This window comes from Periplaneta americana, chromosome 3, assembly GCF_040183065.1.
Source record: "Periplaneta americana isolate PAMFEO1 chromosome 3, P.americana_PAMFEO1_priV1, whole genome shotgun sequence".
Taxonomy (NCBI): domain Eukaryota; kingdom Metazoa; phylum Arthropoda; class Insecta; order Blattodea; family Blattidae; genus Periplaneta; species Periplaneta americana.
The window spans coordinates 64,325,740-64,344,945 of NC_091119.1; the positions used below are offsets into that span (position 1 = coordinate 64,325,740).

At 35.9% G+C, this 19,206-nt stretch overlaps 1 protein-coding gene across 2 annotated transcripts in view; it reads right to left on the reverse strand.

Moving 5' to 3' along the window:
* Window positions 1-9,215, reverse strand: part of LOC138696101 (aminopeptidase N-like) — a 50,596-nt gene extending 41,381 nt beyond the window's left edge. The window contains exon 1 of one of the 2 annotated variants that reach the window (XM_069820642.1): window positions 8,747-9,215. In XM_069820642.1, coding sequence (XP_069676743.1) covers window positions 8,747-9,144 — 398 coding nt within the window. In that variant the 5' untranslated portion in view covers window positions 9,145-9,215. Of the gene's footprint in view, window positions 1-8,740 lie in introns of both variants that reach the window. The other variant, XM_069820641.1, reaches the window with a different exon arrangement.
* Window positions 9,216-19,206: the final 9,991 nt, after the last annotated feature.

The window sequence follows — 19,206 nt, forward strand, 5'->3', positions numbered from 1 at the left end:
TCATTGACAGAATGACAGATTTAGGCGTTTTATATCACTTATAACTTCTGGAGCTATATTGACCGAATTGTTGCACCAGAGTGTTTGGAGAATCTGAAAGGCGACTGTAAAATTTCAGTATAATTTCTGTACTGGTACCTCAGAATGTAGATATTGAACTTCAAGGTCTTCATGGATCTGTACAGTTCTTGTGTACCAGTCCAAACCATGAATTAGATGTAACGCCTTATTTTTCGCTACTTGCAATGGCCTCGGGTTTGAATTGTTGACTTAAGCCCATGCATGAGTTGCTTATGTGATGATAGGCAATACAAGAGTTCGGTAAAGATGTACTTTTCTCTTCAGTGTTGAGCAACAAAAAAAGTTGAATTATTCTGCCCATTGCATTTTATTTTGTCCTTTTCTTTATGCCAGGTCAGTCAGTCTTTGGTTCAAAGTGACTCCCAAGTACTTCACATGAGGCTGATATTTTCGCATTGTGTTACTGATGCGGAGAGATGGCATCCTTTTCAACGTACTTTTTTGTGAAGCACACTACTTGTTTCTTGGGAAGTTGGCAGGTTCGCAGTATACAAGTTGTACAGAATAAACCCTATGACAGATCTTTGTGGATCATCTGATGGACTGAAGAAATTTCTGCTCCTTCCTTTACTTGATACACTCGTTCTGAGAGATATGAAGCAATGAGCTTGATCAAATCATCTGTAGGTTACAATGAAGCAACTTGTAAAGCAACTCACACTGAGTCCAGAAAAATAGCTGGCGTATAAGCTCCTGAATCCAATGGATATTTTTTCAGTAAGTCGTAGTAGTTGATGTGTTGCGGAACATCTGCTTCTGAATGCCATCTGATAATCAGGAATCAGATGCAGCTGCTGTTCATTTATTCTATTTAGGATCATTCTTTCAAATAATTTACTATTGTAGGTAGTAGACTGATAGGCCGCCTGTTTTGTGGAAGTTGGGGATTTTTATTTGCTTTTAGAATTGTGATAATTATTGCATACTTCCAACAAGTTGAAAAACATAATTTGATCATGTGTGCCATTGCTTTTTTTAGGCAGACTTCGAAGTACAATATTAGCAATTCCAGACAATTTCAGCCTTTCCTGGAGATTTGTTACAAGATAATTTCTTTAGAATAGATTTAACTTTAGGAAAAAATATGGAGTGTGTGATATCCTGAATAATTTTGTGTATAAACAGATTCATTTCAATACATATTTGATTGTGTGTTAAAATTTTCATCAACTTGAGCTGGGCAAAACTGATTTTCTAAATGCTTTGCTCTTGTTTCAGCCTTTTTCTTGTCTGTATAAACAAAAACATTTACACTTTTAATTGGTTTGACCGTAGATGAGTTTGCGGGTTTAGTTAAACGTCTAGTAATTTTCCAAATGTTTGGGCTGCAGGCATCTGCTACGTCCTTGTCTAGTCAGTAGTCATAATAATTTATTCACTCTATAGATTTTTACCAATAATGGCTTCGTCAGTCTTGTTTCTAAGTCTTAATCTAGTTTCTGATTATACTATAGGCATAATTATGAATTTATTTATTTTTGTCAAGAAAATTATTCATGACTGGCTTGTGAACTTGATTTTTGTGTTTGTTGATTTCATGTTTGTGTCCAATATTTCTAGTTAGCTGCAGTGGCGTATACTGGTTAAAGGGTTTGGGCTACCGCTGACCCTATTATTACACAAAATATATCTAACAATTACTTTAATTTTAATTACTATGGTAAAACTAATAATAGCCTACAAAATTATTACATTATGTTATATTATAAACTTTTTCTTTTGTAATTTCCTTGGGCTACCGCCGGTAGCCCCGGTAGCCCGCAAAATATGCCCCTGGTTAGCTGCATCTTTTCCTGGCTTTCTTCTATTCTGCAATAATTCCCTTTATATCTAATGACAATGAAGAACTTGTTGCCACAGTAATAGTCTTTGTTGTTACTTTAAAAGCATCCAAAAAGGTATTCATCAATAGCTCTGCTTCTGCATTTCATTCATTTTCATTTGTAATTTTTGGAACGGATTCATTGAGATACAGTAGAATCCCATTTATCCGAGGTAATGTGGACTGAGGCCACTTCGAATAACTGAAAACTCGGATAATCTAGACAGCCACAAGGACATTTAATATTTTGTTAACAAATGCACTCATAAGTTACAATATCATTAAATATCTTCTCATATATAAAAATAGAGGAAAACACTTTTACACTTATTTTTGCAGTAAATAATTTACAGTCCTTTACTGTACTTTATTATATGTATTCTACGTATATTGTTGTTACAATTAAATTAAATTAAAATTAAAGAAGGTACTGCACTGTAACAAAAACTGAGCCACTTTGTATAACATTTAACACTTTAAACTTTCTGAAAGAAGTTCTTCAAAGTTTTTTGTTTCATAGAGGCATGGTATTCACGGCAAAACTTTTAAGAAGTATGTACTGCATTAAAAAATTAATTTAATGTTTTACACTTACAGAATTGACTCGGATAATATGACGTCTCGGTTAATTGGAGCTCGGATAATCGGGGTTCTACTGTACTTTCAGAAAAGAGGCCAGTTTGGTATATGGTAAATTCTTTTTTCATTTTTGGTTGAGCACTGTACCTGTATTGGCATGTTGGCTGAGAGAAATTAAGATTGGGACGTGGTCTGAACTGAAATCATTTATTTATTTATTTCTCTAATAGTATGGAACATTAACAAATAGTCATCAACTGTCCATCTGATTCATTATCTTAGTCCTGGCTTCCCAATATTTTCCGGTCTTGGATGTTCTGCAAAGAACTGGACAGCACATTAGTGGTCCCTGTCCATATCTTCATCCAGATTACAGAGCTTGCAGGTGGGCGTTTGAAGTAACCCAAACTGATACAGGTGTTTGGCAAGAATATCGTGTCCAGTTTGGAGCTGGAACTTCGCAACAGCTTCTTGTCTTGGCCAGTCAGATCGCTATGTAAGGAAGTCTTTCAGGGCTTGGTTGTGTTGTTTGATTCTAAACTCATGGTACCGGTATTGTTCCTTCATTTGCTTCTTTATGTAGAGTTTAGAGAAGTGGTATGATGTTACTGATTTGAAGCAACTAGTGAGCATGGCAGTTTTTTTCGCTAATGCATCTGCCTGTTCATTGCCAGAAATTTGACAGGAATCCATTGCAATAAAACTTCCTTCTGAGCTAATTTGAAATTTTTGAGTGAAATCTTAATATTTATTATGACTTTGTTAATATTTGAGGCTATAAAATCAGTGTCTTACGACAGTTGTGAATTTCCACTGATACAGCGGCTCAATTGCACCAATTCATTCCATGGCGGATCTCGAATTACTCAGGATGACAGTCTTGGAGCATTTTTCAAGATGCAGTAGAAGTTGGTTTAATGCTGTTCGAATGGCTTCGATTTCTCCATCAAACGCTGTTTTGAATGATCCGATGGGTTTATAAAAAGCGAAGATGTAGCTGTATATTTCTGCTCTGCATTTGGTTAACCATGTATTTGTGAGCCATCTGTGTATATTCTGAGCCATTCAGGTTCTGGGTATTTGCTGTTGATAGTCTACAAGGTCAAAAGCTTTAGAGTCATTGTGTCAGTTTCTTTTTTAAACACACATTGATTTAGGTCTGTGAAGCAGTCATGGGATTCTATTTCAGTTGGATTCTGGGCTTGTATCATGGGTTGAGGTTCATTTGATACGATTGAATATTTTTCTTTTAGCTTATGTACTTTTTGCACAAATCCATGTTGTGTTTTGAGGTTTCTTTCCTTATTTTCGTATTTGTACCAGTATTGATCATCTGATAATCTGATTAGCTTTTCATACAAGAGCATGGATCTCTCTTCTATCAATTTATATATCGGTCTGAGGCCTGTGAGGGTCAACATGGCATCCACTAGAGTTGTTTTACAGCACCCATTATAAGTCTTAGAGCCTGATTGTGTATTTTCTCAAGTTTTCCTAGAGTTTTGTCCGTTGAAGAGATTAGTGCTTCACAGCAGTATAACATTCCAGGAATAACATACTTTTGATACCATATGTAGTGAACTGAAATCATTTGTTGTACAAATTCCTCGTGGTATGACGTTATCTCTGTAAAGCGCAGCATGTAGAATATCAGATTGGTGTTGCTCTTATAAGGATAGTATGTTGGTGTGATTGGAGCTAGTACATAATAGTTCTGATTTGCGTGTTCTTATTTTTTTCCACGTAGTATAGTACCGTAAGTCTAGAATTTCATTTAATTTTTTTGATGTTATAGTCTTCAGCTAATAAGAAACTAGATTCTACAGAATTTAGGAGATCCAAATCTTCTTTAATCAGAGGTTTAGACTGAAGAGGGAGAATAGTAAATAGTTCCAAACACACGGTTTTCGTTTGGAAAAATTACTTCAATAAACGTACTGTACCTTCAATGTAATTAAACAAAGGTGATGACGAAGCTCAGAAGATGGGAAATCGTTATTTCTCATTAATATCAGAAAATGGTGCTGTGTGTGCTCTTTACCATCCACAGAGATAGCAATTTTTGTGAAGAGGTACCAAAAAAAATGTAGTGGCAAAAAATACTGACAATTAAATAGCAATTATATTATGTGTAGAGTGAAAATTATTATTATCGTTGTATTTACTGCAGTTTATTACAATCTAGATAATTGTGTAAATATACCAATAGGTAGAATAAACTATTCTGTATAAGTTTCTGCCTCTTCAGTACAGAACCATAAAATAAATTTATATTCGAGAAGCAAGATGCATCTAGAATTTAAAAAATTCAATTACTTAGTATTTTCAAAAGAGGGAGAGCTATTTATTTCTTTATAGTTATACAATTTTAATTTGAGGATTTGGAAACTGATAGTAACATTAATAATAGGGGTTCCAGATACAGCATTTTCACAAATAAATAATCTAAGTTTTTTACTTCTACCACCAGGCCGGACATAAGAGTACCAGGCCTCTAGGCAGTTAACAGAGTCGGGGCCCGCTTTTTGGTAGTTTCCAGAGTTTTCTAGGACTTGCGAGAACTCTGTACACACATATACAATATCAAAATATCTAGATAGAACCTTCGAGAATGTTCCTGTACTGCTGTATTAACATTCACTACCGGTAATCATTTCCGGAATATTCTGTCTTACAGGATTATTCTATAAAATCTTAAGATCTATACTTACTTACTTACTTACTTACTTACAAATGGCTTTTAAGGAACCCAAAGGTTCATTGCCACCCTCACATAAACCCGCCATCGGTCCCTATTCTGTGCAAGATTAATTCAGTCTTTATCATCATATCCCACCTCCCTCATATCCATTTTAATATTATCCTCCCATCTACGTCTCGGCCTCCCCAAAGGTCTTTTTCCCTCCGGTCTACCAACTAACACTCTATATGCATTTCTGCATTCGACCATACGTGCTACATGCCCTGCCCATCTCAAACGTCTAGATTTAATGTTCCTAATTATGTCAGGTGAAGAATACAATGAGTGCAGTTCTGCGTTGTATAACTTTCTCCATTCTCCTGTAACTTCATCCCTTTTAGCCCCAAATATTTTCCTAAGCACCTTATTCTCAAACACCCTTAACCTATGTTCCTCTCTCAGAGTGAGAGTCCAAGTTTCACAACCATACAGAACAACCGGTAATATAACTGTTTTATAAATTCTAAGATACTATACACTAGAAAATGTTATAGAATAAATTCAAGTGTGATCCGAAACAAACAAAAACAAAGAACACAATCACAGTGTTGCCACTTGAATTGTCAAAAAATTAACTTTGGTCAGTTACTTTCTATTTCGTTCGAAAAAATTGACATTACTTTTCATGTCCTGTGTCCTCAATGTATACCATTTCGTCCCCTATAGGCTACATATATGTGAAGTTTTAGTGGTACCAAAAAAACATAACTATTATTATTATGTTTCCTTGGCCGAAGCCCCTCCAAGGTTAAGGCCTTTGGCAGCTGCCTAGTTTGCCCGAGCAGAAGTTCGCTGCTGTCTACCACCACATATAACTATAAATTTCCTTACCTTCAATGTATTTGTTCATCCAAGACCGCATATTAGGGTCGTCAAGCTTGTTGAATGGAATGTTTACCTACATTAAGACTGATACTGTTTACGAATTCTTCCTTCTCACTTTTAATATTTTTTGCATTCCCAAGACTATCACCGAGTTAGGTTCGTTCTAAAGGCATGGTAGGGAAAACAATAAGAAGAATCATAAAGATAGCATGCTGCAACATCGGTACAGCTGTACTGCGTAGCTGCCATGAAGACTTCTGTAAGCCGGCCATTTTTTTCCCCATGATTATACTTTGTCGCACAAATAAATACACGTTTCAGCACTGTTATCCTCAAAATTTGTAACAGATTTGTAGTTTTGCTTTCACTGTATCCACACAGGGAAGGGAAAGTAGACTCATTTTTGTCAAGTAGAAGTAACTAAACAATAAGAATGGAACTTATTTTTTGTATAGCATTTTTCCTGTGGTTTATACGTTAACATTACAAATATGTATCAATGTAAATTTTTTTTTCCATGTTGAATCTTTCGTACACTACTTTCAACACTTGAATATAAATAAGCATGTGCGGCTTACACGAACGCACCCACACAACAGGCAGCGAAGTTGAGATAGTGCCGAGATCTAGTAGGCTCTGAGGATGGTGTCAGGTAGCACCGAAACAGCTGTAAACCGCACATGCTTACATAATTAACACGAGTAAGATCGTCATTTAATCAATTATTTATATTTTTTTGTACTCCAGCATTATAAACAGTCTTTATCGTTAGTGATACTTGTGCTTATAATATGCAACATTATTGTGACATTTGAAATGTGGATATTGAGAAAATGGGGCATGTGAAATGGACAGACAGAATAAAAAATAAAGCTGTGTTAGAAAGAATGGGTGAAGAAAAAATACTGCTGAAACTGATCAGGAAGAGAAAAAGGAATTGGCTGGGTCACTGGCTGAGAAGAAACTACTTACTTATTGAAGGATGCACTAGAAGGAATGGTGAATGGGAGAAGAGTTCGGGACAGAAGAAGATATCAGATGATAGATGAGTCCTGAGATATTTTTTGTTTCATTTTTAAAGTTCAATATAATTCTATACGGTATCGGTACTTAAAAAAATGTCACTGACATGAGGAAAAATGTTAAAAATACAGTTAGGGCACAAATAAAGGTATATTATACTTCGGGTCTCTACACATGCATCTTATATCACAATCGTGCATGAAGTATGGTGTAGTACGTAGACTATACTCTCAGGACTCAGGAAGTTAAGATATATGGAGACAAGGAGGAAGGCAGAAAATAGGAAAGATTGGAGAAAGCTGGGTTTGCAGTGAAAGACCTGGTCTTGGATAGAACACTATGAATTAATGAATGATTAATAAAATATTACCACACCAACTGAAGCATCATGATTTCTATTATGACGACATAACTTGTGCCATAAAAGTTATTTTTATGAAATGATTTGCCATGCTATAATATTAAATATCTCATTGTTGCCATAGCAACCCTTCTCTACATAGACCATTATATCAAATACCGGTACCCATCTTTACAAATTTGATGTTATTTCTTCATTAATTGTTTTATAATGCTGTCATATAGAAAAATAATGTATGAAACCACAGCCATCTTAAATTAATAAGCCCTTTTGTTATTAAAATTGACAACGTTGGCATAGTGCTGAGTCAGACTCTGGGCTGGAGTTGAGAAGAGTGATCGAAGATCGTAGTGAAACTTTAATTTAAAGTAACATTTAATTTTTTATGGGTATATATTATTTTTAACAGCTCTCGAAGAATTTTATTTCACTTCGACAGATTAATTTGGCAACTTTAATCATATACAGAGCATGTCACTCTGGTTTGTCATTGTGAACCTTGCGTCATGCTGACAATATGATTAGAGAGCTCCACTATTTGTGAACACAAAATATCCGTACATAATACTTTTTTTTCTCAGATGGGATCGAAATAGATGAAGATGTGCATATTTCTTTATGCATTATTTCTTCAACATGGAAAGTTCGAAGTTTATATGTTTAGGAATATTTTTGTCTTGTACCATTTCTTAAGATTGTTTGACATGAGGTAAATATTCCTGCTATCTATGCCTCTGTGAGATAATACCACAATTTTACAACGCTATATTATGTATCCATCTGTCTTACCTATTTTAGGAGCACTTATCATAACACACGTATGTGAGAGTACACACGTTGGTGTACTTGTGGAAATCATACACGCTCTACACTTGCAGTTACGCTCAATGACGAGAATTATTTAAAAATAAATGTGCATTACACATGAGTGCTGATTCCCGTGAATCAGCACGAGACACCATTTCGAACACAAACTGCTCCATGATATAAAATAAAATGATGAGAAAAAAAGAATTAATGTCTATCTCACATAATAAATTAAAACTTCAGAAAGAGTAAAGCATAATTCACGTGACGGTGATGGCATCCTATGCATTTCACAAGTACGATAGCAGATTTTGGGCTAGCTGTCATAATTGGAAGTGCTAACAGTACATGTTATGTGATGCAGTGAAACTTTTAAAAAATGGAATGTGAATACAAAGTGAAGTGGTAGGTGTGAAGTCTGGTTAAATTAATTATTATTTTGGGTTGCTAAGCAAAATATATATCATAAGATGGACGCCTCCACTACTACTGTGATATTTACCCATACCCTTTGTGGTTGAACGGATAGTCAGCACGTGCATTGAGGTGCTTTACAGTGACCTCAGAGTGCGCGATGTGCAGTTGCTCGTGCGCGTGCAGTGTGATGGTGTTTGTGGGTTCACGACACGTCACGTTGATGCGCACACGGCCCTTGAAGTGTCCCTCTGATGGGAAGGGATGCAGCTCCAAGTGATAGCCGGTTGGGACCACATCCCTTGGCAGACGTGAGTCGTCAATGTGGACCTTGGCATCCGTCATGTCGACACTCCGTCGCGTCATGGAGCGCCCCGATGCGTGCTTGTCGTCATGATGCTGCGAGCCCTTCGCGTGCAGGACCTTGCCAGCAGGACTGCCCAGCACTGCCGCGGCCAGCAGCAGCAGCAGCAGCCACATCGTCCTAAGCATTGCTGCACAATCACATCAAACAACACTCACCAAACAGCAGGATGTGGGGCTCCGATCAAACTGGTTTGTACCCAGCGCCCAGCTGAGTTTTAATCATTTGCTTATGACCTCTGCGAAGGGCATCCATTCTTGTGCAATCTGATGGCGTGACACGGGGCAGCTGCGCCACACATCCACCAGCTCCAGTTCTATTGACCTTGCATGGGGTACTTCTGTGCCTGTGTAGTTTGCACACAGTGTTTGTTAGTACACTTTTAGTGCTAAGCACTTGACAAAAAAGTTTTTAAGTCTTCTCGACATGTCTTATCTTACTTAATGCTCATTTTTAATATGTACACCTCGTAGGTGTATGTTGGCAGGTATCATTAATGTTAGAATTAAAGGAGACTTTGATGGGCTAGTGCCTATGTAAATTTGATTCGTACCCATCCTTCTAATTCCTTATCCCGAACAAATATTCTAAGTGAGATTATAATTTGTTTAAGAACACGTCAAACCAAAATTTACTCATTACTTTAATTGTTGTTATACTGTATTTATTTCAAAACTTTTTATTTTCTGCTACTTTATTACTTCTCTTAGCATTGTGCATAAACTAAATTGTACATGTTTCAATTTGTTAAATCTGCTTTAAATTTTAATTTAAACTAGTTTCCTTTTTTCTAGCATGTAGTAGTGCCCAAATTTAAAATGAATTGTATTTCAAGAAATAGTTGCAAATATTTAATGCAATGTATTCCACTGTATTTATTTTTATTTTTTGTTTCTTATTTTTATTGTGTAATCATGTAAATCGTGTTTATTTATCACTTAACACCAATCTGTATTCCACTGTGTTGTTTTCTATTATTATTAGTCTATTATTTTTGATTGTGTACATTTGATCCAATTGTCGGTTTCTTTTTTAATTATGTGAATCTTACTTACTTGTAATCTAATACTAATATGTATTCCAATGTGCTTATTTTTATTTTTACTGTGTACATTTTTTATTGAATTATCAGCTTCTGTTTTTGTGTGATACGTATTTGGTTCTAACAACATTAATATGTATTCCACTATGTTTATTTTTATTTTATGAGGTAAATTTTTATGTAACTACCTCTTTTGATCTCATTATGTACCGTACCTAATTCGTAATTACTTAAATTCGATTCAGTTGTATATTCAACTATGTAAGCAAGTTTTAATCTTGGGTGAGTGTAAGAGAAGGCCTTACGGTCTTAACTCTGCCAGGTTAAATAAAGCCATTATTATTATTATTATTATTATTATTATTATTATTATTATTATTATTATTATTATAGTAATCCTTAATATAGACACATTTTCCTTGACTAATGATAATCTACTCCTACAAAAATTTCAACTGTGAAAAAAAGGTGGTTACCCACCTTGAAAAGTTGTGCACATTCGAATGCCCACAAAAATCAAAACTGCTGATGTCATTACTTGGAAGACTGTATATTGCTACTAGTTCGGTTTATAATCCACACTCTTCTATACGAGAGGCTTCAAGAGTGGAGAATGAAGTAATGACTGGCAAGGACATAGGGCTTAATCTTTATTGACCTTCATTCATGAAGAACGAGTTCTTTTAGCCTACATGTAGTGAAGCAGCAGCTTTACTTCCTCTCTGCTAGAAGTTGCGCTGGACAGGCATAAAAGTCAAGTACCTAGGTTCAGAGTCAAGCATTACAACAATTTATTAGAACGACGTGCATACAGGAAACGAAGATGGGAGGCACTGAGCTGTCTGCTGCGTGGAGCCTCTTGCTGTGGAATATTCGTGTTGATGGGATAACGAGCTCCCATTACCTCGTTAACACACTGCTCATCAGGAGCTTTCCTTGCTCTATATTGGACGGAATTGCAAATGTTATTCTTCGTGTGAGGATAATTTGTTTGTTAACACGTTAAATGATTGCTTCAGTCCAAATCGGGGTGTTACAAGTTTATAAAGGCCGATGAATAAGCACTAGTGAGACTAGCCACCCCTGATACTATATCATCCTATCTGAGGCGTAGTGAACAGTACTGACAGCCTTTTCCTATCTGAGGCTGACATAATGTCGTTGTGATTGTTGTTATTATTATTATTATTACTATTATTATTTTACAATCGTTTACATAAGTTAATTCAATAGGGTACTATTTTTCACAGCGGACCACCAGCGTGATCTAGGAGTTAGCAAGTAAAACTCGTGTTCCGAAACTGAGGTCGGGTGTGGATTCGAATCCCTTTTGTACTGTTTACCTGATTGCATTTTATCCGAGGATTTTTCCCACTGTAAGGTGAATGTTATTTAATCTCATGAAAAATCCTCAGCTTCAGCTCGTCAAAATGATAACCAATTCCTTTGACGGTACATACTGGTAACTGCGCAGTTGATACAATGTCGTTAAATAAAGGATTTAAAAAAAAAACTTTGACGATAACAATTATAGATACAGTTTATGAATTAGTGTAAGGGCTCACATTTTCTTTTTGAAGATCTTCACTGCGACATTGTCCCTAACCGGGACTCGAACCCGGGTCGCCTGCGTGACAGGCTGGAGGTCTGACGACTCAGCCACCGCAGGAGTTTGAACCACACTAACTGGCTGACTACGGTTTTCTGCACAATATATAGATTTTGTGCTACAATGTCAAATCTATCCTCTGATTGAGGTTCTGGCTGATATACTGTATACACCTATTATCAGGCAGTACATCTCACTTGACGATATGTGTCAGAGGAAGAGCAATTGTTTGTATGCATCTGAAGTCTGATTAGTGTAATATGTAGCTAGTCAGCGATGTATGCAATGGAGGGGAAAGGAACTGGGGTAGCCATTATCTCCTGGCCTAGTTACCTAACAAGTGGTGCCTTCTTGATATCTCTTGTGAGGTTCAGACCTGTCTTCGGACAGTTGACTAAACAACAACAACGTCAAATCCATTTTCAGATCTCTTACAAAAAGCAAAACAAAACTATTACAGGTCTCGAAAGCTGCTTAGGGTGGCGGAATGTTAAGTCGCCCACCTCACGAAACAATTGGCACAGAGTAGCTGTAGAGATGTCACTCATACGTGCTGGCAGCCTTTGTCCCCAGGGTACTCATTTCTGTTAGAGACTGAGTGAACCACAGGACCCTAGTGCTGCCAAAATAGAGCAATGTAAAAAAATCCATGATTCCATCGGGAATCGAACACGTGATCTTCCAGTTTGTTTCGCAACATCTTAACTGTGAAGTTACTGCGCGCCCTCTGCTCAACAAAAATAACAATTAAAATATATTATTTCTTAAAAAAATGGTTTTATGATACCATGTACCCCTCCCCTTATACAGAGTGAACTGTAAATAATGTCATTATAGGGAAAGGATTTTAAGTTGCAGCACCTTTTGCAAATATATAGCTGTTTTTATACAGATAGGTCAAGATATGTATTTGGGGGCATGAAATGAAGCGAAATAAACACAATTTGTTGCACCTTATCATGAGATTACAACTTTTCGCCACTTTTTCCCTCCTTTTTGATGCGTCAGCACTTTTCTCTGCGCTTTTGAAAGGTTGGACAGAAAAATACATACCAGGTATTTTCTCTCTTCTTAAATAGCTTTTTTAAATAATTGATTAAATGGCGATCTTACTCGTGTTAATTATGTAAGCATGTGCGGCTTACAGCTGTTTCGGTGCTATTCGACACCATCCTCAGAGCCTACTAGATCTCGGCGCTATCTCAACTTCGCTGCCTGTTGTGTGGGTGCTTTTTTCAATCTTGTTTAATCAGAAGTCAATAATAGTCAATAAATATCAAAATATAATTTATGTAAACCACCAGTAATTCATATCCCAGCAACAAATGTGAAATTGATAAGTCACATGGACTAGGCTACACTGTGTTTGTGAAAGTATCAGGGAGAATTACAGCACGGTAAATGACTTCATTGCTGCTCTGAAGAAGATTCTTGTGAAAGCCCCCAGTCGTCAAGTTTTGTACCAAGAAGTCACTGGGCTCCACCTTCCACAATTCCCTGTCATAACAAGGTGGGGTATTTGGATAAAATGCTCAGTTTTGTTGTCTAAAAACTTTGATAAAATCAAATGCTTCAGTCCACACCTGTGGAGTAATGGTTAGCGCGTCTAGCCGCGAAATCAGGTGGCCCCGGTTCGATTCCCAGTCGGGGAAAATTACCTGGTTGAGGTTTTTTCCGGGATTTTCCCTCAACCCATTATGAGCAAATGCTGGGTAACTTTCGGTGTTGGACCCGGACTCATTTCACTGGCATTATCACCTTCATCTCATTCAGACGCTAAATAACCTAAGATATTGATAAAGCGTCGTAAAATAACCTACTAAAATAAAAAAAAAATCAAATGCTTCATGTGCCCTAAATTCAACAGACGCAGCAGCCATCAAACAGGCCCAACAATTACTCAACAACAAAGATTAAGAGTTGGAAATTTTTGCAATGCATGGCTGCAAATATTTTCCTGATGTGATTCAGAGTTTGGAAGAAGTAGGTATGGAGAAGGAGGAACAGTGGAAGTAGTTAGTGAGTGTTAGGGACAACCTTAATGGATTTGCCAAAGTCAAATACGAAATAAATTTGAAGAACAAACTGGATGTGGAAACCTTTGCAACTTTGACTGAGTTCCCTTTACGAGTGCTGACAAGATATTAAGCTCCATTAGTTTCTGTAGATGTCGAGCAGAGTTTCTCTACATACAAGGATATCCTGAGCTCAAAACTAGTGAGACTTACTGTCAAAACATTGAAATGTTGTGTGTAATCCTATATAACAAGTTGGGTTAAAGCCTAGTAAATGGGATAAAGAATGTTCACGATCAATCATGTAACTGGTTTAAACATTAATAGTCATTTCATTAACACCTTTTTTTGCACCTTTCTGAATGTATTTTCAGAACCTTCCCCCCTCCTTTTCCGACCATAATTGCACCTTAAAAGCCTTTCACTAGCAGGGAGTTATTCTTTGAGATATTTCTAAGAAAAATGTTAATACAGATTTGCTCGTTTTTGCCTCCTTTTTAAATTATGATAATTTAATATGATATATTTATTCATCCATCATATATCTCTAAAACACACCTGTTATTATTCTATATTACCCCAGATCTGCCTTACTTTACAATTTTATTCACCTATGTCAAGTCTTCAATACTCTACAAATCATCCCAAATACTGGCCTATGCTGATGATATAGATATCATTGGTCGATCTGAGGAGAATGTTAAGAGAACATTTACTGCTTTAGAAACAGCAGCCTAAAAAAATGGGGCTGAAAATTAACGAACAGAAGACTAAGTACATGATTGTTGGATGTAAAAAACAAAAAAGAGACTTGACAACAACAACCCATTTAAAAATTAATCAATATAAATTTCAGAGGGTCTCTAGTTTTGTATATCTGGGGTCCTTAATCAATGACACTAATGATATTAGTGAAGAAAGTGATAGAAGAATTCAAAATGCTAATAAAGCATATTTTGGATTATTGAGGCACTTTAAGTCAAGACTTCTTACAAGGGAAACAAAATGCAATATTTATAATTTTTTGGTAAAACCTGTATTAAACATATGGCAGTGAAACATGGACCCTCTCAAAGACTCATATGTCAAGATTGAGATCCTTTGAAACCAAAACTCTAAGGAAGATATATGGCCCAATATGTGATAATGGAGAATGGCGAATAAGATACAACTTTGAACTTTATCAACTATATAAGTCCCCTGATGTGGTTACATTCATTAAAACATCAAGATTAAGATGGGCAGGACATGTGCAAAGGATGGCAGATCATGAGATACCCAAGAAAGTTATGGGGAATAAATTTGAAGGAAAAAGGAGTGTAGGACGACCAAGACTGCGATGGATGGATGGAGTGTTAGAGGATCTAAAGAAAGTGGGAATTAAAGGATGGTGGTTGGTTGCCAGGGACAGAGATGCATGGAAGAGAGTTCTAAGGGAGGCCGAGGCTCAAATTGGGCTGTAGCGTCGATGATGATGATGATGATGATGATGATGATGATGATGTCAAGTCTTACATACCGGTACCCTAAAAGAAAAAAAACACACACACACACACACACTACAAGATCAAATTAATACACCATTAATTTCAACTTTCTCTTCCCTTTTCAGCTTCACTGTCATTAAAAATCTGCCTAATTTATTTAACTCTCCTATATTAATTGTACTACATATTTTTCTTATATGCTACATATCTATTCATACTCAAAAATTTTTTATCTAACCACTTTTTCCTTGTATTGTCTGTTTCTTGACATTCTAATAATATATAGAATGCTTCTTCTCCCATGCCACAAAGGGAGCAGATATCCTTCTCTATGGTACCCCTCCAGTTTTTCAATTTTCATATTCCTAGCCTCCACCAAGCTAAGCCCATCTTCACTTCCCTATTATTTATTCTTACATATTCTTCTTGTTCCCATGACGTTTTAATGTCCTTATATTTACTTAATGTTCTTAATTCCTTGAGATTTTGTTATAATTCTTGTCTCCTAATTTCATTATACCTCTCTTTTACGATTATACAAATTACTGTACATTTAAATTCATTACTCCAATTTCATCCCACAACCATTTTAGAACTAATCTACTCACCTTGTTCTTTAAATCTTCAAGCCAATTGGATTTCAAATTCGTGTCCCGAAGAAACTGCAAACACTATCCTCCTTCTCCATAATATGATCTAAGAATTTCATTTTCCTTAATAGTATCGTTCCTATAATACTATCTACCCCCATTTCGAATCTAGCAGCTAGGTTAGAAGTGTTCCACGAGATTCCTAGAAATTTCTTACACAATTTAGATCTAATCCTATCAATAAGCTGGCTAGATAAATCATTACCCCAAATTTCTATATTATACAGTATTTTAGATTCCACAATATTAAACAGGTTTTTAATCTCTATATTCTGCCATTTATTTATGCACTTATCTATCGCTGTAAGTGCACCATTACCTGTATTAAGTGCCACTTCAATTTGCGTCAGCCATTTACCCTTCCCATCTAATATTATACCTAAATATGTAAATCTAGAAATGCAGTCAATTGGGTTATTGTTCAGAAACCATTTCTCCCTTTTACTAATTTTACTCCCGTTTTTACAAATTAGGATTTTCGTTTTTTCCCATTTATTTTCAGGCCCCATATTATGCAATAATTTGAAATTTCGTTAATAGCATTTTGTAGACCAATGATCGAGAAAGAACCAATGGCACAATCATTAGCAAATAGTAGTCCCGGCACCATTTTGTTGAACATGACTGGGCAATGAGAGTTAGCATTGTAAATATTTTCTAAAATATCATTAATATACGTATATTACATTAATATACTTACTTACTTACTGGCTTTTAAGAAACCCGGAGGTTCATTGCCGTCCTCACATAAGCCCGCCATTGGTCCCTATCCTGAGCAAGATTAATCCAGTCTCTACCATCATATCCCACCTGCCTCAGATCTATTTTAATATTATCTTCCCACCTACGTCTTGGCCTCCCCAAAGGTCTTTTTCCCTCCGGCCTCCCAACTAACACTATATATGCATTTCTGGATTCGCCCATACGTGCTACATGTCCTGCCCATCTCAAACGTCTGGATTTTATGTTCCTAATTATGTCAGGTGAAGTATACAATGCGAGCAGCTCTGTGTTGTGTAACTTTCTCCATTCATCCCTCTTAGCCCCAAATATTTTCCTAAGAACCTTATTCTCAAACACCCTTAATCTCTGTTCCTCTCTCAAAGTGAGAGTCCAAGTTTCACAACCATATAGAACAACCAGTAATATAACTGTTTTATAAATTCTATCTTTCAGATATTTTGACAGAAGACTAGATGACAAAAGCTTCTCAACCGAATAATAACATGCATTTCCCATATTTATTCTGCATTTAATTTCCTCCCGAGTGTCATTTATGTTTGTTACTGTTGCTCCAAGATATTTGAATTTTTCCACCTCTTCGAAGGATAAATCTCCAATTTTTATAGTTCCATTTCGTACTATATTCTGGTCACGAGACATAATCATATACTTAGTCTTTTCGGGATTTACTTCCAACCCAATCGCTTTACTTGCTTCAACTAGAATTTCCGCGTTTCCCCTAATCGTTTGTGGATTTTCTCCTAACATATTCACGTCATCCGCATACACAAGAAGCTGATGTAACCCGTTCAATTCCAAACCCTCTGTGTTATCCTGAACTTTCCTAATGGCATATTCTAGAGCGAAGTTAAAAAGTAAAGGTGATAGTGCATCTCCCTGCTTTAGCCCGCAGTGAATTGGAAAAGCATCAGATAGAAACTGGCCTATACGGACTCTGCTGTAAGTTTCACTAAGACACATTTTAATTAATCGAACTAGTTTCTTGGGAATACCAAATTCAATAAGAATATTATATAAAACTTCTCTCTTAACCGAGTCATATGCCTTTTTGAAATCTATGAATAACTGATGTACTGTACCCTTATAATCCCATTTTTTCTCCAATATCTGTCGAATACAATTAATAATAATAATAATAATAATAATAATAATAATAATAATAATAATAATAATAATAAATATGAATATGAATATGATTATATTGAAAAGATATGGACTCATATTATATCCTTGCCTTACCCTTTTTATTTGTCTAACGTATGTAGATAGTTTTCCCTCAGTGAGCCTGATCTAGAACCCTACCTCTTTGTATAACATTTTCACATTCTCTATAAGTTTAGAACTAACTCCCATATTTTCCATTTTAAGGGAATGAACAGGTGAAATATTCAAATTATGCATTTGTGATGCTAATGGACTGAAATTTTTACCACAGAGTGCTGATATGTATTTAAAACATCCCTATAAATTTCATCAATGTATCTTAATTAGTTTTGAAGAAATTAATTATTTACCAATTAATACTAATTAATATTTAAAAAATGCTGCATGATGAACGCTTAACATTATGAATTTTAAAAAAAATATAGAACAGTTCCTCTAACAATAATAAAACATCTATCACATGATTTTTAGTTAGCACTTCTTAGTTTCTGAGAAAAAAATTCAAAACTGGGTGAGTGCCAATTTAAAGAAAAAAATTAATTTCATGCATCTTAATCAATTTATATCTTGGAAAATAATAAATATTTAAAAAATCCATGTGACAGTCTTTTTTCTTTAGGTAATGTGGGCTTGTGGTAAAAATTTCATCACAATTGGTTAAGAAATGCATCATATGGAGCAATTTGAACATGTTAAAATGTAATAAAATTTAAAAGGGAGAAAATCTAGTTTTAAAGTACAACACTATGTTTGAGTACTTACATGTTATGGAAATTGCTTAAAACCCTCCTGCCTGATATGTTGACCCCTCCTGCTGCTTTTTCCTACTTTCAGTGACACTTTTTGACAAACGTAGCTTCTTCCTGCTTGTTTTGAAGTTCTCACTGGTTGAAGTAGCTGCTTGCTGCAGTCGACGCTTGTCTCTCCTATTGCCAATTTTGTATGCTGCAGGAGATAATTTCACTGTTGACACTAAATCTCTCATGGAAATGTTTGCTGTACAACCCATGTTAAATTCAGTCACAGCAGAAGTAACAGCCACTTCAAGTTTTTTTTTTTTGATACAAAAATTTCTTTTGGGCACTTCCCCCATATCACACTATGAACACTTTCATTCACATTTTGAGTTTTTCCTGCAGTGCACTTGCTAAGAAGATAATCATTAGCTAGTCTACAGTACACTGGCATGATTTTAGCCACATCAGGTCGCAACACTGTCTTCATGGTTTTCAAGTCATGCTTCGGAACAGCTTCTTGCTTCGCAATGGCCCGGTTGAAGAAGCACCATGACTTTTCACCACTAGGGCATCTTGAATGCAGGGGCTTGTCATCCGTGGACATTGCATGGTCAAGTGTTGCATAGATGGCTTTCTTCATCTTGTTTACATCGGGGATATTATCAATAATGGCCTTTCTGTAGCAATTTTGCAGTCGAGGTATCATTTCTGCAGTCAGACTTCCCTTTTTTTTGCCTCCGAT